At 38.8% G+C, this 23,255-nt stretch overlaps 1 protein-coding gene across 6 annotated transcripts in view; it reads right to left on the bottom strand.

The window, feature by feature from the left end:
* PARD3B (par-3 family cell polarity regulator beta) overlaps window positions 1–23,255 on the bottom strand; it is a 398,273-nt gene that overhangs the window by 117,577 nt on the left and 257,441 nt on the right. For all 6 annotated transcript variants that reach the window (XM_088167895.1, XM_014880259.2, XM_088167897.1 and 3 more), the window contains 2 exons: window positions 19,768–19,974; window positions 18,571–18,799 (listed from right to left, as the gene is read on the bottom strand). In XM_088167895.1, coding sequence (XP_088024021.1) covers window positions 18,571–18,799; window positions 19,768–19,974 — 436 coding nt within the window. The remainder of the gene's footprint in view (window positions 1–18,570; window positions 18,800–19,767; window positions 19,975–23,255) is intronic.

Raw genomic sequence — 23,255 nt, forward strand, 5'->3', positions numbered from 1 at the left:
TTTTTCTGAATGTTAAAATGAAATAAAATCAGATTTATGATTAAGCATGGTGTTACCAAGTTCAACTTTGGAGCAATGCTACAAAGCATGAGGAACAGTGTGTGTAACTGACTCATACATTTGAAAAAAAGTAAAAGTCCCACCACTATAAATGGTAATATTGAAAAACTCCTCTGAATCTCTCTACCTCCCAGCAGTGTTTATTAATCTATAATCCATTTTAGGTACCTGTACAGAAGTTGAAATAAATAACTGGTATTTATAAATTGACATACAGATTTTTTCACTAAAATTATTAACACTCTATCCAGAGTAGACTAGCTAAATCTTACATGCAATTGAAAAAAACCACAGTAAAAAGTTTACTAGATATCTGCTTGCTCCTCAGCCCAGTTTCTAATATCCACTAAGAAATTCAGCTGCCTGACCTCTGCTGCCCAAGTTCCCCGAATGAATACTTGGGAGAGGCAAATAAACAACATAAAACAGTAAAGCTAAAGAGATTACCAATTTCTCTCTTATTTCCTGCTGATCATTGCCAGACTATGTTTCTGCCCCAAAGTGCAGGCTTCATTATTAAAGATGGACAGAATACAAGCATATTCAGCGGAGGCCGGCTGTTCAGGAAATAGCTATAATTTGGTAAATAGCATAATAAACACTTGAGCATCCTTGATGCAACGGGTAATGAGCCAGTGTAGTCCTAAGTATGTACATAACAATGTTAAGATTATACTGTATTTCACATTATAGCTCTACACATACATGTGAAGATGGCCACATAATATTTCAACTACTGTATTTGTTTCCCTTCTCACATACATTTATTACTTTTTCCTCTGTACTCAACCAGTCATTTGTAAAAGAAAGCAACATTATACTTGCATTCTTTGCTCTTTCTCTTTCATTTCACTCCTAGTATACCTACATAAACCATCAGAAGCTTTTGTTCATCATGGCAAGCGAATGCATTACACTCTGAAGCACCAGAGGTCCTGGAACTAAATGTAATCTCACAGCAAGTCATCAGCATGTCTATAGCCCATGCGGTGGAAGGCGATTTAAATCCCCAGTCTGTTCTCCTTGCCACCGTGGAGAATAATGACAAACCATAACACATCCCATTCATCTAACAGCTGAAACGGTAATGAATTACAGAGATAGTTCAGACACTCATTATTAAAAGATTACAACATTAAAAATGAAGTGTTTTTTTTTTTAAAAGGCAAATGATCATGTTTTCATATAATGCAAGTGAAACTATACAGTATTATGGAGTCCCAGCTATATTGCAAGAGGCAGCTTGTAACAAAGGCTTCAAATTGAATTATATTTAGTTAGCATTTCTCTAGCCTGAAACTCAATCGCAGTTCATACTGTTTTACTCAAAATACTGAAAATATTTTAAAGTATTTTTAAATTGTAGTCTCTAGAATTTCTTGTTATTTTTCCCTGATAGCACTACCCATTTTCAATGAAACTGCATGTGCACATAGCCAGTTTTGGTTAATAACATTCTTGGACAGGATTTAAAAAAAACCTCACAGAACCAAAAACCCATTAAAAAACCCCAAACCACCAGCACCAAAAATTAAAAGAAAAGCACTGAATCCCTCACCCCAACAACAACCCCACCACAAAAAAAAATACCAACCCAACAATACCTGCCCCAAACCGGTCTACATTACGTGGTGCCACAGATGAAATATGTAACTGGAACAAAGTCTCTACATGACATGCTGGGCTTTTAAGCTATGCAGCCAATGGTTCCAAGAGAAATATCAGTGGCTTCATTTTAGAACAAGCCTGTTAAGTTTTAGCATCAAAAAAAAAAAGCTCTTTATCAAACAAGCATCAAGCAAGCCCTTCCATCCCAGAGATCTGGTTACCCATAGACTTTTCAGGTTAATTCAGTAACAGATGAAATATATATATAACTAAAACTGCTCAGAACGTACTACGGGTAAATGCATGTTTCCACAGGAGACTACTCAATCATTTGATGCAGGACACAGCATCATCTAATATAAAGAGGCTTTTTAATATAGAACATCTGCAACCTTTCTATCAGCTCCATCTAAATGTCCACCCAGGGTCAATTACAAAATACCTCCGAAGTTTGATTCATAACTTTTTCATTTTCCCAAATATATTTCTGCTGTTTGCAGGGTAGGAATTGGGAGGTGGCGAGAGGTGGGAGGAGAGCAGAAGGTCTACAAGAAAAATTAGGTTGTCAGAAAATGTCAATAGTCACAGCAAATCTTCTGTAAATGATTTTTGAAAGTCTGTTTCACTTTATGTACAGCTGAACAATAACAAGCATAACGCCAACTTTCATTTGGAAACAAGCTGCGAAGGGCATCTGTATATGGACACAAACTGTAACCAGTTATGACACAGGAAAATCCTGCACTGGGACTTCTGTAGGGCAGTCTTTGAAGAAAATATATCCTTGGCTGGCACAGGCAGGGGAAGCCTGGAAAGCTCCTGCTGCAGGGCTCAAAGGAAAGGAAGGAAAAGGGATTGTTTTATCCCTAACTGTATTTCCTTCGTTCATTCATTCACATTGTATGGCAGATTTCTTTGCAGTGACTGGAAAAGGCTACTGCAGGGTGGATGCACTTCTCTCGCAGTCCCTTACCCAGCAGGACAGGGCACTGCTGTCGCTCTGAACACAGGGTGGGGCTCAGGGGATCCAGACAGAAAAGCACTACAGAGGGAATCCTTAAATCAGCATTCTTCTCTTTAAAGAAGACACACAGTATCAGTCTCACTTTTAACAAAACAAGAGGCATAAAAGAGGGCAGTGATAAGCCTCGAATTTTGCACTTAGTATTCCCTCTCCACTCCTGGAGAGTTGCCATCATTCTTTAATACTCATTTTCATCTTATAACCTTTCAGCTTTTGTTTTGTTTTCCTTTGAGCTGATTTCTTACTTTCCTCAGAGCACTCTACAAGCCACAGTAAATCCTACCAGACCCTCATGGGCTGCAGCAGGGCCTTGACTGGCCATCACCATCTGCTCCTCACAGCCATGAGTCAGTGTCTTATCAAAAGCTTATTATTAGTACTATAGACACTTTTGGAATTGGGAGTTGATTTCACATAAAAGTTCTTTTTACCTCTGCTCCATGCTTTAGAAATGTCACAGGTCAGATTTTTAAAATTATTAGCAGCAATGACTATACCAAAGAAGTTAAATTTTTCAGTCCCATCATGCACACGTTTTATGTTAAACCTTGGGTACGACAATCACTCTATAAGCCTTTTCCTGAACTACCATAAAATACCATTTCTCTTTCTTAGGATGGTACACTTTACTAAGCAAGCAGACTGTGGAAGTTACTGGCTGTTTGTTTGGTAAGCAATTTCTCTTTGTTCTTCAGTATTGTCACATGTGGATTTTTTAAACTGTCAAGTTTTCTTCTATTTTCACAGTATTTTCACAGTAAGGGATTTTAAACAAAGTGGCTCTTCACATTAATATCCATCTCAGTCCTTATTAAAGGGGTTTAAAAATGAGAAGTGAGAACAAAAATGCATATTTTTAACTGACCCAACCATTTTCTTAACCCAATTAACCCAATATGAATATTTGAGTTTTGAAACTGTCTGAACACAGGCAAAGTATCATAGGAATACCTAAGAATTCCCAGGGACAAAAAGCCTGTTTCCTTTCCTACCCAACACTGAGTGCTACACAGCGCAAATAGGACTTTCACAGATCTGCTGCTTCTGGGAATTCTGCCATATATTAAGTAAATAAAACTAGTTTCTCCCATTTTCTCCCCTCATTTGAATCCTAAACCCCAGCAAAGATAATATTCAAAACCCAAAACCAACAAACTGCATTTTGTTCTTTTCTTATGAATTAGAAAGGCTAAATTCCATCTGTAATTATTCTTGTCAAACATGAGTAGAAACAATGGGATTGTAAAGATGCAGCTACAAGATTAATTTGGTCTCAGACATCTTTGTATATCTGCAAGAATAAATGACGAGCAGAAATGTCTCTAAGTTTAGACTGCAGTTTTCAGGACTATCAGTTAAAATACATTTCTGAAGAAAAAGAAATCTGATATTGAGTTATTGAAAGAAACAGAGAATTTCAATATACTGGTTTTAGGTTCGCTATTCAGGGAAGAAGTGGACTTACAAGTTCTCACAGTTTCAAGCTAGGACTTCCCCAGCAAGTCTGAAAAAATATTCATCACTCCAAAGTCCACATAGAACTGGGACTAGAGTTATTCTCCTACACCCTTATAATCTAAAGGAAAAGAAGCATTAATCACAACTTCTTGTTGGTTCATTTTAGTTTTACTCCTGTTCGTACCCAGGAATACTCTGTGGGTCTCATCCACTACAAGATTTCCATGAAGTTCAGCAAGCTTCCACTAGGGAATTTTGCCACTAAGCCACTATATGTTTGGATTTCTGTTGCTTCAGACCAATCCATATCTCTTTGGAACATCTGTTGTTATTTATTCCAAGAAGAATGACAGGCTCCAGGATTTTCTCCATTATTTTGAAATGACTGTTGCTTATTTAGGTTCCCCAACCCTTCCTTCTCATCGCTCTGCTCCACTTGGTATTTCTGCTGCACTTTCTGCAATCAGGCTTGATCATGTCTGCAGCTGATCCTTCCTCCTTCTGCTTTTGCCATTAAACAGCAAACATTTTTACCCTAAATCTCAGTGCTGGCCATGCAAAATACAGTCTGACCACCTGGACTTTTTGTGCTGTCATTTAAATGCTCAAATGGTATCTGCTAAAGTAAGGGGTTATAAAACTTGAGTGCTGCTGTATTAATAATCTTTCTTTGTTCTGTGTTTGAGAACTGCTACTGTATATTGACTTTATTAGAGTTCTTTTTTTTTCTAGAGACCAACACAATTATTACAAGCCCAAGTTCCAAAATGGACAGACACGGAACTGAAACTGCCGTATTAAAGGTCTGTAACGATCTTTCTTTGCTCAGCCAAATGGATTGTCATCTGTGTTGATTCAATGCAACTCCTCTGTGCCATTCAATACAATTGATCACAAGATGCTTTTATAGAGCATTTGGTTACCCTTGAAATTTGGTACCCAGGGATTCTGGAAAATGCTCACAGCTTGAGCTGTTTTTCAGTGAATATCCTTCTCTATAGCCAACAGTAAAATTGTTCTTTTTCTTATCTTGCTCTGAAAATTCCCCATACACATTCAGAGAAATTCTGTTTAAGTCTCATTGCTTCATTCTTGATAGCAACATCCACTTGGCAATTTTAATTAAATCTCATGGCTTCAATTATCCGTATACAGACACTGTATCAATTTAAGATGCTTTCCAGCCTGGCTTTTTTTATCTCCTCCCTGATGTTTTATATTGGTCTCACTCTTCTGTTTGGTCAGCCTTTGAAACTGGGTCCTTGAGAAAGCTACTAACCACAATTTTTAATTTTTAATTGTTTTTTAAATCTCATTTTCAGTCACTATTTACCAAAAGAGTGAAAACCTTCTACTTTGGTGCTTAATTTACAATCTTTCCCTTTTTGCCTATAAATTAGCACTACATTTTCTGCAACTAATTTAATTTCATATTTCTTCTCCTTCTCTGATCGATGCTAAATATGAAATTTACTCTGATTTATATTACATATTTCCATATCAACCTTTATACTGTAGACTTGCTTTAGGTCTGTAGCTGCTCTGCATGGTGGATATAAACAGAAACCTAGACATTCAATATAATTTTCTATTTACTTATGTGGACACTTAAGGATGGAGCTGGTCTAAACATGGCTGGACAACATAAAATGCTAGCCCCTGCAGACAAGAACGTCTCTCCACAGAAATAATTCTCCTGGTTTCAGTCTGACCTGCATTTTCTAAATACAACACGTAAGATTCCTCACAAAGAAATCTGTTTGAGTAAGGAGAGCCCAAATTGACCAAGGAATTTATTGTCTTCTACCTGGAATGCTGGAACTTTCTATTGAGCTTTAATGATTGTGCAAAGTCATTACAATATTACTGCAGTAGCTACGGTATCAAAACCAGTGCTATCACAGGCAAACAGCCTCATGAGAGTGATTTAACCTTTGACCAGCAAATCTGATCTGTTATAGGCAATTTGTGTCCCAAGGTACACAGTGAATGGCTGACGTACACAAAATAAACAAAGACTGAGAAAGACAATAAACTGACAGCCAAGATCAACAAATGGTCTTGGTGTCCCATGAAGCCATTAATAACAATACTCTGTCAAACATGCTTTTTTCCAGGGGTGGGCTGGTTCAACATCTTTGAGTGCCTATGTGACCTTGAGAAGATGAGGCAGATGTAGTGATGTGACAAGAATATTTTATGGGAAAGAAGCTCCTTTTAGCCTATGTAGTCCCTAAGCAAATCCTTGCTTCCCTCCCCTAGAGTATTTATAGTATGCAAACACATAAATTCATCACCTCCTCTCCCAATTTTTTGCTGTTCTTCATAATAAAGACAGAAATAGTTAGTTTGACAAAATAAGACATAGCCTTTTACTTGATATTCTGGAAAATAATATACAATGGTTTCGAAGATTTATGTGCTAACACATGAGTTCCATAAAAATAAAAGAAAAAGCTAACAGGTTAAAATCGCAAAGGTAGAAAATTTTGAGTTTCTGCATGTGATGAGTGAACTATGCTCACACACACAATCTTTACAGACAACAAATAAAATTCTCAAGAGTTACCTATGTTAACTTTAGCTCTCCACTGTAGCCTTTTACTATGGTGTGAATGCATTGTTTTAATCAAGATCTAGAAAAAAAGAAGTAGAAGCACATATAATACACCTGTAGTCTACTGCTTCATTCTGCTGGATTGAGGCCTCAACACTCAGGTAATCTTAACTACTCACTTATTCTGAACCTGAATCTTCACTTCCCCCCCCCCCCCCCCCCCCGCTCTAGAGGAATTGGTTACTTTTTTGGTTTTTTTTCTTTTTAATCTTCTCTAGTGAAAGATCATTTTGTCTCTGCTCCACTTTCAATTTCATACAAGTGCATGGACAGCAGTTTACAGTATAATGCAACTCTTCCACAGGAGATCTAGGGCCAGCAGTGATCCTTCTTCCCACTATGACAGGAACATCATCTTTCAATTTCTTTAAACTCTAGCCTAAAACAAAAAAAGATTAAACTCATTCTCTCCAATCTGAATATCCCCACAAGACAGAAGAAGCTGGTATTTAAACCAGAATAAATGTTAAAGATGAACTGAATAAATATACTGTTACTGGAATAAGTTTGTTAGCATGTTTTAGACTGTCTAAAATTTGGTGTGTTTCCAATTAGGCCACTAGAACATATCTTCTGTATGAGTGTGGCTAAGCATGCCAGAAGCATGTAAATCTTTTTAAAATACACAAGTATCTCTAAGACACAGATTTTCAATAGTATTTTCCATGCAGGAGATGCAATAACCCAAAATTTGCTTCATTTCAGCACTAGGAACTAAAGCCAGTTATCCACCTAGAATTAGCAAGCTCACATTACCAAATCAGTTTTCCCAGCTCACTGGGTGCACCAGACTTCACAGGCAAGTCAACAAATGTGCAAATTGAGAGGTTGTCATAGTGGCCTTACAGAACAGTGTCAGCATTCACACATGTGTGTAAATACAACTTGCACTGTGCAGTTCCTGAAATTAGCAAACATCTGATATGTAGGGACAGAGCAGCTGACATCACTGCTATAGGCAGAGAGGATTCAAAGCAAATCTATACCTAGAAATTTCTTGTCCTATCTTCCCAAGCCATTTCAGCCCAGAGCTCCTGGAGCTCTGCCTGATCCTGCCTACAGCACCCTCCACTGCTGCAGATGACTGATGGTTTGGGAAGCAACAAATGACAACCAAGCTAAAATAGCCTCAATAGGAATTAATTACAAAAGAGACGAGGCGGAGGTCTTCAGAGATGAAGAGGTACATTAACCTATTGCAGCACTTACAATCACAATAATCTGCTGCTTTAAAGGAAAGAAATATTTGCTAATTTCTTTTTGAAGTCTCTGGTGCATCTATACACACATATAGTCACTAAAATTAATCTGCAGCTATATTATGGAAATTTTTTCCGTAACTGCAGTGCAGTTTGGTTTTGTGAAGTCTTCACTTTGACAAAGATTTATTTTAAAAAAATTTTATATTGTAGCCTGTATCAAATGAAACAGACAATAAAATCAATAATTTAAAACATGTATTGCTAAGAAGACTAAATGAATAAAAGTGAGCTTCCCTGAGTGTCCTTCCTTGCTGTCTGCTAGGGAGGCTGAGCAATCCAAGAACATGTGAGTGAAAACAAACACTTCCAAACACAGAAGAAGATATGGAAAGTGTGTTTGCAGGGAGTGGGGGTGGACATAAAAAGGAAAGCTAACTTCTTTGAATTGTTTATTTCCTCAATCTAATTTTAATTAAAACCAGAACATTAGGATGTCTGGTATACTGAGCTACTGTAATACAGACTTCCACAGTAGAGGATAAAAAGCTAAACACAAAGATGACAGAGGTAGAATGAACAGTGCCTGACTCATTACTCACTAGGTTTCTTTGGCTAGAAGGAAAATAGCAAACAACAATAGTGGCCTTCTGTCACCAGAAGATAGCTTTACAATTCTATTTACACATTACTACCAACCAACCTGATGATAATCTGGGGTTAGTGTGGGGCCAGGTATTCACTGCTTTCAAATAAAGAACAATGAATGGCACAAGCACACAGTTCATTACTTCAAACTCAATACTGGAGTTAAATGTTGAAGAGCTGATACTTAGTGGCTCATGTATCTTGTACTAAATATACACACAGACAGAATCTTTAACACACAGAGGGGAAAGGCTTTTTTCATGTCAGCATTTGGCTAACATTTTATATTTACCCCGGTTACTTTTTATTCATTCTTTACTCTTTCTTCTCCACAGCAACAAAATGGAGCAAAAGTGGGAAATTGCAAGAACAGAAAGGGAAAAAGGAGAAAACCTCTTCATTTTCACTCCTACAAATTATTCCAAGACCTCTTAAAGAGCAAGATCAAATTCTCTCACATGCACCAAGGCCAAGCCAAGATGCTGGAGATGTCATTTTCACTGAATAAAGGAAGCAAGCAGGGAAAGAGTCTTTGAATGTAAATATTTTTGTGAGGGGAGCACTTGATAGCATAATTAACTCATATGGTAAATGCCAAACAGCGTTGTGACCATTGAGGAATCAGAGCAGCTGCTGCTCATGACAAGATGCAGAGTAGAAGCAACTCACACTGAGGGCAGAGCCCAGACTAAGGAACTCTGCTGGGCTCTGCACAAGCTGGGTGACAACCAGGACAAGCGAGATGCCAGGCTGCAGAATGGGATAGAGAGAGGAGGAGAAAATAACAAAGGCAGCAATCTGGTGACAAACAAGCACTGTCCAGGATGAAGGGCTGGAGCTGACAGGAACACCAGTTACCTGCTAAGTTAACAGCTGAATGGGCTGAACTGCTGGGTAAGGATCAATCCTGCACCTCTGCATTCACATCCAAACAAATGAGGAGAGGTGGAGGTGACCGGGACACAACCAAATGTGGTGCAGAGCAGGAAGCTGTAAAGAGCTTTTTTCACTGCTGTTGGACAGAGATGGAATGCAGGAGCAGGGGTAGAAAGGATACAAAGCCTTTCTTCATCATCCATTTAGCCATGGCAGTGCTCATGCGCATGGTGGGCGGTTTGCAGCAGAGGCAACTCGCAGGGACACGGAAAGCTGTGTAAAACACCTTCTGCCCAGACTCACTGCAAAGGTTACAGTAGAAGGCAAAGTGCTGCTGAGACAGGCTGGATGTGAGTGCTCGTGGCTTCTCACAGCAGGTGACCTCACTGGCCAGGGAACACAGACTGGAGTGGGAAGGGAACAGCGCTGGAGCTGCCACGGGCAGGTGGGAGCACTCAGAACCAGGACCCAGCAGTGTGAGCCACAAGAGACTCGTGACCTGGAAGCAAAACGAGTCCAAGCAGAAAGGGAAGAAATTTCTATGTGGTCATGTGTTCAGTGCACTGTGTAGTAAGTCAGCAAATTTTAGACACTGCTCTACTGAGTGGATTTAAGTTTCAGGAAAAGACGACATCACATATAGAGCTTTTTTGAAAGGGGAAAAATGCTTCCAGTCTTCATGATGACAGAGTAAGGCCAACAAGAGGACTAATCTGCAGAGGAAAAAATAGTTCGCCCATGGTAGATTTGAAATGACAATTTTTTTTTCCCTAGCAAGACAACATAAAATCAGGGTAAAAGATAGAAAGCCACCTTTAATTCTGAGGCATTACATTCCAAAAAGCACTTGTGAAAGAGAGAGCATGTGTAGCTAGGAGATCGTACAGAGAGAAGAAAACCCCAGCTGGCCACCACATGCAGCAGCAAGAATGGGTATGGAGAGGAAAATTAGTTTGAGAAAGTCCTATGAAAGCTTACTACTTTTTTCATTTTCTTAAGAATAAAACTATTTGCCTGCTACACTGTTACAGGAGTAACCAGACTGGTTTTTAAATGTATTTAATTTTAAACAGATTTATCTGAACAATGATAATATAAGGCAGGGAAATGTTGTTTTCATTTTTTACAAGCACAGAGGATAAATTTTGTGCAAAAACTAGGGCTCAGAGCAGCAGAGTTAACCAATGATTCCCAAGAAATCAGTAGCAGAGCAAGCATTTAAAACAAAGCCTCTCTTACAGTATCTCCTAAACCTTTTCCTCTCTAATGCCAAACCTAAAACTTTTCCTATCTCCTAAACCATCTCTTCTTCATTTTCTTTCAAAAATCCCGTGTGGAAAAAAAAAAAAAGAGAAGAAAGAGACAGAGTAGTTCAAGGGGTCAGGTTTTTTCTGAAGCTAGCATACTTCATATGCTCTGAAATTGTGACTACCCCAAAAGGAGCTTTGTTCCTTTTATATGTCAGCAAAACAAAAGGTCAGCCTATTGAAATATTGGTCAGGTCTGACTTTCTTCTATTAATAACAAGTAGAGACACATTTTTTAAAGTAATAGTTAAATAAATGACCACATGTCTGCAATCATTTCGACTTAAAATGTCAACTGGATTTGAGATGCCATGTGCATTTAATCAATGACTCTGCACTATAATATAAATATTACTTTGGTTTGACTGCGTTGTGTGCCATAAATCATAATTCAGTGAGATGAGTATATTTAATTTTCTCTACAGATGGCTGTTAACAGCAATACCTATTAAACCAGCACCCAGCAGCACTCTGTAGTTAAGGAATCTGTCAGGAGTCCCCTTCTGTATCATTTTGCTGCTAATTGTTGTCTCTCCTCCTAACCCCTCCATTTACCACGGTCATGTTACAAGAACTACTGATTCAGAAAATCAGCAAAAAACTGTTGTTTCTTTTGTTATCAAGGTAGAATTTATACTCTGCACTGTATTCCTGAGCGAAACTTTGCATTTATTGGTTAAAGTGCAGCACAGGAAGCTTAATTCAAATTTTTGTGGGCGTGACTTAATCCTCTAGGACCTTTAACCATAATGCGTCTGTACTATCTACAGAAATATCCAATGCACCACAATTTATATAGAAAACACAGAATTCAAGCTTTATCCTCAGCTGGATTTTTAGAGGATTTTGGAGCAAGTAACAGCCAACTCTAGTGAATGAAGGATGAACACAGTGCTGCAGTGTTCAGTATTCCCCAAGAATACACTTTGCTTTCTACAACTATTCTTACAGAGTCTTGGGAGATTAGAGACAGACATTTAGAAGAAATATGCTACCTCCAGAAAGCACCTGGAGTTTACTTTTAGCAGTTGTGGCATGCACAGAGGTCAACATTAAATAGGCAAGTACCATTAAAGTAGAATTTAAAGTTAATCCTCACAGACAAAGCACGCTGCCTTTTTTTTTTTTTGCTTAGTAATGACTTGAATAATGATATTTCAACTTGAAGTGAACATGCAAGTTTTTCACAAAAAGCATGCTCCTTGCAAACAGTTTGTAATTTTGAGTCCTTTTAAATAGTCAGAGGGAACTTTCTGCTCTGATCTGTTAAGTAAATATAAATCTTGTTATCCAAGTTCAGTAATGAGAGTGAGGGGTCTATTCTTCACTGCACTTGCATACATCTAACGTTAATGAGATTTATGCATGCATATTAAGGGGAGAACAGATGCTTAATTAAACAAATCAGCCTTTAGTAGGCAGTCTGCATGATCATTTTTAGTACAAAACCCCCTTATTTTCTCTGCTTTAGTCTGACTATGAATGCAGCCAAGGAGGAATTAATATGGTGGAGCAAAAGGAAAAGTCATATATGGAAAATAAAACGTTTGTTTGGTTTTTTAGTTTAAAATACTTGACACATTTGAGGTAAATTGACTAGATATATCCTCTCTCTCATGTTCTTATGCTCTTTAAAGGAAAATGGAGTTTTATTTACCAGCTCACCTAAACAAAAAGTGGGAATTTTATTACGCAAAAGGAAATCTAGGCCTCTAAATAACTCATCTGCCTCATTAACTGATGCTGTCTTTCAAATGCACACAATCCATTTCAGATAATTTTTCAACTGAGGACAAAAATATCTAAAATAACTTCAGCCTAATTAAAACATAATTTAATCTAGTTGTGGGGTTTTTTATCTATCAAGGTCCATATTGATTCCAGTATCATACACAGATAAATACATAAAAAAGTTATACACCACCTCTCTCCAACAAGTCACATCTTCATTATTTGCTCCTTCTTCATATACTGTTACCTTTTCTTCTATAATGCTCAACTTCTAAGGGCAACAGAGTAGGAAAAAAAAACCCTCTCCATAAGTTATCATAGTGCCATACTTAATGGAAGTCAATATCTGTATATTATGCTATCTACTCTGCAATACCATTACAGGCTCAACAGTGCTGGTTGTAAAAAGTATCATTCTGAGCACAAGGCCTATAATAGTAGTAATGAAAAAAGGGTCATTTCTGTCTTCCAACTAGAATGAAAAATTAAAATCACTAAGGCACTTAGCTCAAAGGAAAATTGGCAAATTAAAGGGACAAAAAATAAAATATTCATGGCTCATATTGTGAAATGGAAGGTAAATAATTTAAGATGAACTATTATGTGGGAAATTGCACTCTTTCTGAAGAGCAAAAAGCAAATCTAACTAATACACACATATATATTCCTGCTTCCTGGGCTTGCAGTTATATGTGTATGTGCACAAATATGCAAGTCATGGTTGAAGTGCAATACCGCTGGGGGATAGACACTTTCTCACCTATACTAATTTTTAAAATATTTTCTAGTGAAACAGTCAAGTTGACAAGCACTGCTTTATATGAAGAAGTTTGGTTGTTTTTTCTTCCTGAGTCCAGCCTAGAAGTAAAGACTGAATGAGAGAGTGCTCTCCCACTGCACTCCAGTTCAGCACAACTCTGAGTCACCAATTACATACTTGCTCTTACATTTTTATCCACACAAAAAAATTATGACTTCAGCCTCCTGGTCTCTGACTGGGGGAGCTACCTATTAAAATGCCATTGGTGTGGCTGCAGTCCATTAGCTATCTTACCTTCATATCCATAAAACTGAAAAGGCTGCCCAGAATTTTTACAACCACTATCTGGCAAAGGTAGAGAGAACCATAGACTTATGTTTATTATACTCCAGCACTGTAACAACTGCTATGGGATTAGCATACAGAGCTGCACTGCATGGCAGAGGTCACATTTCCCTGGTGATTTAAAGGTTCAGTCTTCTGCCAACTTAATTTTGAAACACAAAGCCTGTCTTTGTTAGAAGAGAGTATTTTGATAGTTTTTCAAAGCACGGCAATTCAATAACTATAGACCACAAATTTAAAATCTGGAGTTCATCACCTAGCAAACTGAGGAATAATTTAAAAATTTATTTTATTCATCTCTTGGTTATGTCAGCTTTGTATCCTTGGTGCTAAGTGACAATACATTTTGCACTAATGTTCAGCATCAGGGATTTCTAACACCTTGCACCCACAGGTTAATTAACCCTTCCAAAGAGCCCATAGAGCCCTCCTCACAAAGTTTTTGACAGTTCTAAATAATGACACTACACACTACCTTTTTTCAAAGGCACGAATATGCTGTTTCACTACAGTGTTTCTCCTGAAAATACTGAGCACCTTCAAAAAGAAGTACAGGGAAGCTCATTTGATGTCCAGCAGTCTTCTAAGACTCACAGTGCAGGGAAAGAATCAGTCAGCTCAAGGTGAGAAAAGGGATGAGCCAAGAATCAAATGTGGCATTGTGCAATCTTGCTGCTCTTATGTGTCTGCACAGAACTCAGTATTATTTCTGCTCTGAGAAAGATTCAGTATTAGATGCTAGACACTAGCCTTTCCCTGAGACTGAAGTATCCACTTAGTCGCAGCTCCAGTAATGAAAGTATTTAATGTACTTGTTTTCTTGATACACAGTATCAGTTTACTGTTCTGTCTGTTGTCTAGTGCTATTCATGAGCAATGACAGCATGATGTGCCAGAAAACATCAAAAAGAAAAATATAATGCTCCTTGGCCAATGTTACACATTGTTAAGACTCAGCTTCTGTTGCTCTGCGGATAGCACATATATAGCTTCAGAACTAAGGCAGGCAACACAGGCATCAGAACCAACCAAGGAGACAAAACACTGTGCAGTGAGCACCACACTGAAATACTACTTTGGATTATAGGGACTTTAACCAGGGTCTTCTACATTTCAAAACTCCAGTACATTAACCTACTTTGCCCAAATGCCACAGTCATTAATATGCTGCAGCAAGCGTTTCAGTTAATACTTAATACTGAGTGGAAAAACAGGTCTTTTAAAAAAACAATGATTACAAAAATAAAAGCATGATTTCTTGATGGTCTCCCTGAATCACAGTCACCTAAATAAAGCTTCAATCAAGGAAAGGCTTAGCAGGAAAGCAATCATTCTTCTTTTTGTATGTGTAAAAAAAGACCAGGAACTACAAGTAAATAGCAGCTGAGCAACAGATGAGGCACTAAGTGAAATCTGTTAGCAACTGCTAACAGCTTTGCTATTTTCTGTTGTTAAATTAAAAAAAAAAAGGCAAAAAACCGATGCAGTAGCAATTCCAATATGTTCAAAAATCTCAGATGCAAAAGACTAAAACTCAACAATTCTTGTACTATAGCTGAATACTTGGATTTGGTTTTAATATCTTGAAATGCTTTGTTATTGATTATAAAGCAGAAGCCAGCCAATTCACATGGCCACTATCAAGGTAAAACTTCCTACAGCTGTATGTGTGACCCAGCAAGCACAGCACAAAAATCTCACTGTGGACAAGTAGGACGTTTCCAGCAGCTGTTTTAGCCTCAAATTTTCTTTCTTTTGTCCTTTACACCTGACCCCATGTCATTCACCAGAAAATACATGTGTCTTAATTAGCACTGAGCTTTCTGGCAAGATTTCTTTTTTTCATTGTCCTTCTGGTCCTGGAGCTTTCACCACAGATGCTCAATTCCTACTTATCTCAAGCCAATCTTGACATGGGTTCAGCAAGTCTGTTTTTCTGTTTGGATGCATCCCATAGCACAGCAGAACCATTCAGGCACAGCTGAAATAGCTCTGAACAAAGCTGCCCATAAACTACAAACAGTATGAACACACCAGAGCGGGGGTTCCAGCTCCCGGCAGGATTCATCACATGGCTGCAGTCACCAGACTAGTTGAAAAAATTCATGACATCGCCTGGTTCCAGGAATATATTTCCTCTTCTCACCCCTGCCACTTGCTTTCATAACTTTCTTCCCCTCAGCTTTATCTCTCCTGTCAGTCTAACAAGGGCTCTGTTCCTCCTTTTAGTGGTCTCACACATGGGGGATCACAGCATAACCACCACCGTACCTACAAAATGCACACTTACAGATTTCCTTCTCCACCAACCTTTTTGCTCCACTACAGTGTTTACATTTCTAATGCCCCTTATGTGGTAGGTTCCCTTTTCAATTTAAATTCAACATGTCAAAAACTGGGCTCATCTCAGTTTCTAAATACTTCTCTCTACTTCTTTCTCAAGACATCAAGAATTAGTAGCCATCTTGCCTGCTGCAGAAGCTCACAACTTTTGTCATCTTAAACTTCTCTCTTTCCTTCCACAGATGTTCTACCAATAAAACATGCCAGTTTCATTCCCACAACGTCATAAAAAAATCTGGATCTTTCTATCCATCCGTGTTGCTAAAATACTTATCATTCAAACCTCCTCCCCATCCCTCCTGACACTCCTCACCCTTCACATCAGTACAAGACTCCAGTTTGAAAAAATACCTCTTGAATTATTTAGTTGGTATTTGACCTGCTCTAAATTCCACTATTAGTTCCCTATTATTTCCTTTAAAAACATTCAGATCAATTGGTTTTGTTTTCCATGCCATATGCACCAGTTTCTGTCTAAAAAAATACCAGCCTGGATTTGTTCATCTTGCCCAGGACATATGGTCCCCAATTCTTTTGTAAACTCACACTCGTTGCTCTTGTTCAAGCTCTGCTTTACAGGTCTGCACCCTTCTTTTACTCCTATCATGGCAAGGATTCCCTAATACTCTCACCTTTTCAGGAAGGAATTTCTTTTCAAGTTTTATAAATTCTGGAAAAGAATACCAACCAGGACACAGAATCTCTAAAAACCTCCTAGCTGAACTGTTAGTTCTTACATACTTCTCCTTCTCTGTTTATTATTATGTGTTGCTTCCATCTTTGTTGTTTTGTAGAGATTTTCAGTGGTGGGGGATAGAAATTCCCATTCTATGTTGCCATACAGATAAATATTAACAACATTGTCAACTGGGTAGACTGACTATTAATCTAAACCAAAGACAGGCTTATGGAAAGAGCAGATGTATAAACCTTGTGTGCTACCAATATGTGGAATATATTCTGAAAGAGGGAATCACTACAAATGGTAGCCTATTGTTCCCAGCTTTGCATATTGACTATTATCAGAGTTCCTGTCTACTACAATAGCTCGTTTTGCATTCTGATGTCATCCCATGTTCTTTCTGGCTCAGATATAATACCCCTGTAAGACTTTACAATTCAAACTCTGAATCTGCTATATATTTTTGATACATGAAATAGTACTTATCCTTTTGTCAGACCTCTGTGCCACTCCCCTCGTCTTTCCTACTCATGCCAAAGAGCTAAAAAGAATGAAGAGAGATATAAAGCTTAAGATACACAAGAGAGTTTTTGAAGTCACCCTCCTAATTATTCAGTTTTTGACTACCCTTCCATGTTAAGTCCTATTTCTTTAAACAGGATGAACACAAATGCATGTGCAATGCTTAGGTGTGTGTACACCCTCCTCTGTCCCACAAGATCCCATTTGAAAGCAGACTGATATAGCCAGGTACATCTCATGAACACTAACAACTGTTCAAATCATGCAACTCTGGCACACAGGCATGCCTGGGTATTTTTGACAGTGTCTCCACAGTGTTCAAAAGTTGATAGGACAATTGCTGATACATGGAAGAAAGTCAGCTAAAACCTTCCATGCTAATATTACACAAGTAACTTTAGAGAAAACAGTGACAGAAAGTTGTTAGGCAAATTCATACATTATGTGTCCTAATGAAGACCATGACCAGTGAATGATCTTGCAGCTGAATTTCCTGGATTACCAGTTAAAGGTATCCTTGCCTAAGCAATGATTGTGGTTTTTGTATGCATGTGTCCTGTCTACAGTATAGCATGACAAGAAACACCAAGAGCCTCCTAAAGCCAACGTTAAGTGTTCAGTGCCGTAAGTAACCACATGGTCCTTCAGTTTAATCTCCTCCACGTGACCAAAAAATTTCACCCTGTATCGAATGCAAAGAGCTACTTAAATCCTCTACAGAGTCAACAGGTACCAGAGGCAAGGTATCAGCAACCATTGCCCACAGCACCAAAGGTTCCAGCAAGAGCAAGGAAACAGCCTGAAGAACTCTGATGACTCTAGAGTATACAGAACCACAGAACAAACAGCCACAGCAGAAATCCAAACGCTTGCATGCTGGGCAGAGGACAGCGAACTTTTGTTCACTGCAGGCAGTGGTTGAAGCCATGAAACAAAGATGTTATCATAGGTAGTGGCTTTCAGCAACTGCAAATGTTAGTAGACCTTTTGCAGTAACAAGGAATTCTGCTCTCCCCGCAGCTTGTGAAGGAAGCAGATAAGCAAGGGAAAAGAAGGCAAAGGTCTGAGTGTGGAGCAGGATTTGTATTACTCAGAAATACTCCCCACAAATCCTTCCCCATTGATACATGCTTGCTTTAAGCCTAAAACCTTAAATCTTTTCTGACATATGGGAATGCATTTCAAAGGCACAAAAAGACATTTTGTCTGCCAAATGTCTTCTGCCGCAGTTACAAGTTTGGTGTAAAAGTATAAACTGCTTTCTTTTTCAATAACATAAACATTATTTGAGTCCAAGTGAAATAATTTTTCCACTATTTTATGAGAGCATCAGTTGTTTCCTATCTTATAACGAGAATGGGTGGCTGCTTTGCTTTGTAAAATGCCATACCTCAACATGACACCAAAGCCTTTCTTCTTTTTCTTTTCTGGATCTTCATTTTCTTCCTTCTTTTTCTTCTCTTTGATTTTAGATTTGCCCTTTTTCTTCTCTTTCTCCCTACTTTTTTTGTCCTTTTTTTGTTTGATTTCCGCATCTTCTATTTCAGGGTTCCCCGGAGAGGCAGATTCCACATTTTGAGCTTCTTGACCACAGTGAGAGCTCTTATCAGAGCCACCATCTGCACAGAATGAAAAAGAAGCAGTGAGGATGGCTACGGGCCACTGAAATGCAAACGTGAAATAAAAGTGTCTACAGAGAGCTCAAATGACTCACAACATTTACTCATTTAATTGAATAATTTAAAATCAGACTAAACAGATCTAGTGGATTCAAACAGATTTGTATTGTAAATTAAATGCGGAATTATTTTAATGAATTTTTTTCTAGTTATTGTTCCTGATATAAAAATCCTGATACAGTAAAGCGCTGTTCTATTTGAAATCTAGCTTGTTAACCTCCATCAGCTCAAGAAAACCACGTGCTGGGTTTCAAACAGAGCTTACTTCAACAAGAGATTCTGGTGACTGACATAACCAACGTGTGTAACAAAATGACTTCATTCACTCCCTGGAATCTTTCTATTTTAATGGCTGAACAAGAAATGGATAAAATGTTCTGTCTGGCTGGAAAAGAACCATGTTCTTTCTGCTGGGGGGGCTCAGGATCCAAGCACAGTTTTACGCTCCATACTAAAGGAGATGTATTTCCAGACTGAGGTCTATAAAACCCATAGTGACAGAATGAGCAGCAGGGTGCTATCGATACACTCTGCCTTATCTACAACATGAAACAAATTTCCTGGCTGGAAAAGGGGGAATTGTAAAACAAGAGAGATAATTTTTAATGTAATCTGAAGAAAGCAGCTGCTTCTTAAACTTGAAAAACGTAATTATTTAAGGATTGACTTCCAAATCCTCCAACCCACCCTTGCCCCAAAGGAGATCAGTGAAAGACTTTACACTAAACCCAGTCAAGGTTGGATGGGGTACTGCAAAGACAGCTCTATTCAGTGGAAGATGTGAACAGCTTTTAAAATGTGATCAGCTTCAATTGGATTAAATCACTTGCTGATGGTGCTCTATCGAGCTGGCCCTCAGCAGTGCTGAGTGAAGGTGGCTCCCTCAGTCAGTGCCATCAGCAACATACCCTCTTCTCCATCCTCAGGGCCATCGTAAGACTTGTCAATGGCAGCTCGGAAGCTCTCATTGCATCCCCGACCCCGCACCACGTGAGGCCTGGGTCTGTGAAAAGGGAGTTCATTCTTCCTTACTTCAGCCACAGCAGTCTGAAGACTCTCAAGAGAACTGGACTTCTTTAATCCCAGAGTAGGACCAAAATCTTTGCCAGAAGGGTCTGGAAAACAAATGGTTAAGTTTTAACACCAAAAACCTCACAGAGAAATTAAACTAGTCAGATACATCTAATTGTGTACTTTATTACTTGGGGCCTTTGAAATACTATGCAATCAATGTAATTTGTTCTAAAAATAACATCAAGTTAAACCTAATTCAGCAGATATCCCCATTCAGACTTGGAGGGAATAGCACATAATTTACAGACCTGACAAAGTGATGGGTGATAGTTGGCTTGCTCTGTAAAGCCCATGCCAGTGATGAGAATGGGGCTGCTTCCTCCACCTTTGCCAGTGATGTCCAACTGGACACTGTTAACAGTCTCAAGGATAGCATTATCTTTAGACTCACAAAAACAAACACTGCTACACAACATGTGTTTTGTTTTTCAGAATGAGACAGCTTGTATGAATGGTTGGTATTTTCAAACACGTTTTTCCTGAGAGAAGACCGATTATTAGTTCTCTCTGTTCTAAGTTTAACTCAACCTTTTTCTTCAAGCTGAAACTGGTGTTATGATATGCACAACAGTATTTTCAAGAAACAAGTAAAGCACAGGTTAACATAAATGATGTTGCTGTCACTGCCTCATTCCCTGATTACAGGCTTAAGAAAGCACTTCACAGAAAAACAGAGCAAATACTCAGTGTCCCAAACCTTCTCTCTCTTTAAATGCTTGACTATATGACCTTAGAAAGGCTTTATTTCGTGGCAGCATTTGTGTTAATTAGTATTAATAAAATAATAGTGGAGTAAGTAAAGAACAAAATTCAATGAATAGATGCACTCCAATCAATGAAGAAATTCACAGCTTAATTTAAAAGCCTTTGTAGCATCTACTTAGTTTTTATATGGCAGAACAGTAAATGTGTCATAGAAACACTGAGTAAGAGACTTTGCTGTGCAATATACCTTCTGTCTTTGAGACCACCAGTGCTTTTGCTTTCAACTTTTAAGTAGCACTAACAAAAGCATCAGGAGAACATAACAGAAGCCCTTCACCTACATGTCCATACTGTCATGCCTGAAGAGATTCAAGGGTCACAGAAAAGACAGATTTGCTAGTAGGATTTGCTGTGATTTTAGCAATCCTAGAGTGCAAGTAATTCTGAACAGCATGTTCAGTGAATTCTTAAAAGGAAAAAAGCTGAGAATTGGCACCAAATAGAGACTTGTCAGTAGTGCCTACATAAAGCAATTTACACTTCCTTTACCTGCAGATTGATATGTAGCTGAAAACAAGTGGGGGATTGAGGGTGTGTGTGGAGACAAACAGGTTTAAGGGAAGCCTGGCTGCTCCATCACACAGTGCAACCGTCTTCTGTTCACTAATTGCCATTCTGGAGACTACCATTATTGACAAATTAGCAAGTGCTAAAGTGGAGTTAGAGAATGACCGGCATAGAACATAAAGGTGCTAAAAATCACTGAAAACTTGTGCATCAGTAGGAGGCACTGTAGTGCCTAGCACAGGCTGAGAAGGAGAAAAACCAAGGGAAAAGTAACTGTGAAAAAAAGGCCAAGTGAAAGGCACTGATCAGCAGAGAGGAAGCTCTCTCAAGTTTCAGTCACCAGCCAGCCTTGGTGGGCTGTTTGGCAGGACACAGGACACAGGCACTGGCAGGGCTGCTGGCCCCGGGCAACCCAGCACGCAGCCGGGCTGGGCTGCAAACCGAGGGATGCCTGGGGCTGGGGGCAAAGAATGCCAGGGGCTGCGCAGGCAGCGGGCCCCAGCACACTGCGGGAGGGATGCTCCCGGGTGGAACATCCACCGGGAATGGCTTCCAGGTGACTGCAGAGTCTGCAAGGAAGGGCTGGGCACGCGTTGACTCCAGACTGCTGCTACAGCTGCCTGGCTGGCCAGAAAAGTACACAAGTGTTCACACACACATCCCAGTGCAAGCTGTACTACACTCAATTGCTCTGAGCTCCATTACCTGAAAAAAAAGGTCTCGAGTTAAATACTGGTTGCAGCCTGTTTTATGTAAGGCTGAGTCAGTTCCTCAGACTGGAAGACTGCAATGTATGAAGGCCATTCCTAAGAAAATCCAGCCAAAACCTGAAGTTTGGGGTGATGCACTCACGTGCACAGACATCAAGCTGTGTGCTCAGCCTCCCCAAACACACTGTGACTCAGTCCTTAACACCCCAGCACACTGAGGTATCATTTATTCAAAAACTTACTGAGAACCCTTTCTCACAGATTAGTATTGAGCATTCAGTTGACCCATTCTAAGATTGTAAAAATTTATGATGAATTTTCACTATCAACAGTGAGAACTTTCTATTTTTTTACAATTCAGCTTTTATTCCTTTCCCCCCCCCTCCTTTCATTATAGAGCTGCAGTAATCACATATTGGAGCACAGCTAAAGACACAGGAGCTGAAGAGCTTCCCTAAGCAGGGAGACCTGTCCCCTTGCTTTCTGAGCCAGCATCTATTACTGGATGCTTTCCAAAAAAATGCACAAGACTCCATAATGGACAAGGACTGCATCCCAAATTGGGAAATTTCCTTCCCCTGCCCGTGCCAATACCTTTTTCATTTCTGCAGACCTTAAGAACTGCTGTAAGCCTGAAAACGTGGTTATTTATCTCATGGGTAAAAAAAACCCCAAACGAACAAATAAACAACAAAAACTCTCTTATCTTTTACAAGTTATTAACAAGCATTTCTGGGGATACATGGTGTGTTTATATCTAGCCTTACCTGGATTTTTAATACAAAAACATAGTTTAGCAATAAGAAATTCAATTGCTCACTGTGTTAAAGTGTTTCTTTTTATGGATTTTACCTTCTTGAGCTCTTCCTTTACTGCTTCTTGTAGTACAATGATAAAAAGCCAACTGAAGCATCCACTTTAGTGTTTTTATAAATGGTGAATTCTTTTATACATCTCTCCTGAATTTATAAGAGAGAACAACAGCTGACATCACTACCTGCCTAGACTGGCTGAAATCAAATTCCTGGTTCTTAGATGTTATCTGTAAGTAATCATCCTTTAACTGAAAGATGGTATTACACATACTTTAATTTTCTGCTCAATGCCAACATGGCTAACACAGATTTTTTAATTGTTAATGCACCAGTAAAAGTAAACCTGCTTTCTGTTCTTTTATTACTATTATTATCAGTCAGGTCTTTCCAAGATTATTTTTTTCCTACATCTGCACATTCCCTTATTTTTTTTTCCCAACTGAAGGAAATATGCCAAAATCAAGATGTCAGTAATGAAAATCAAAGGGAAACAAATGACACAGCATTGTGGGCAATGCAAACTAC

This window comes from Sturnus vulgaris, chromosome 7 (assembly GCF_052056855.1).
Source record: "Sturnus vulgaris isolate bStuVul1 chromosome 7, bStuVul1.hap1, whole genome shotgun sequence".
In the NCBI taxonomy this organism is placed as follows: Eukaryota; Metazoa; Chordata; class Aves; order Passeriformes; family Sturnidae; genus Sturnus; species Sturnus vulgaris.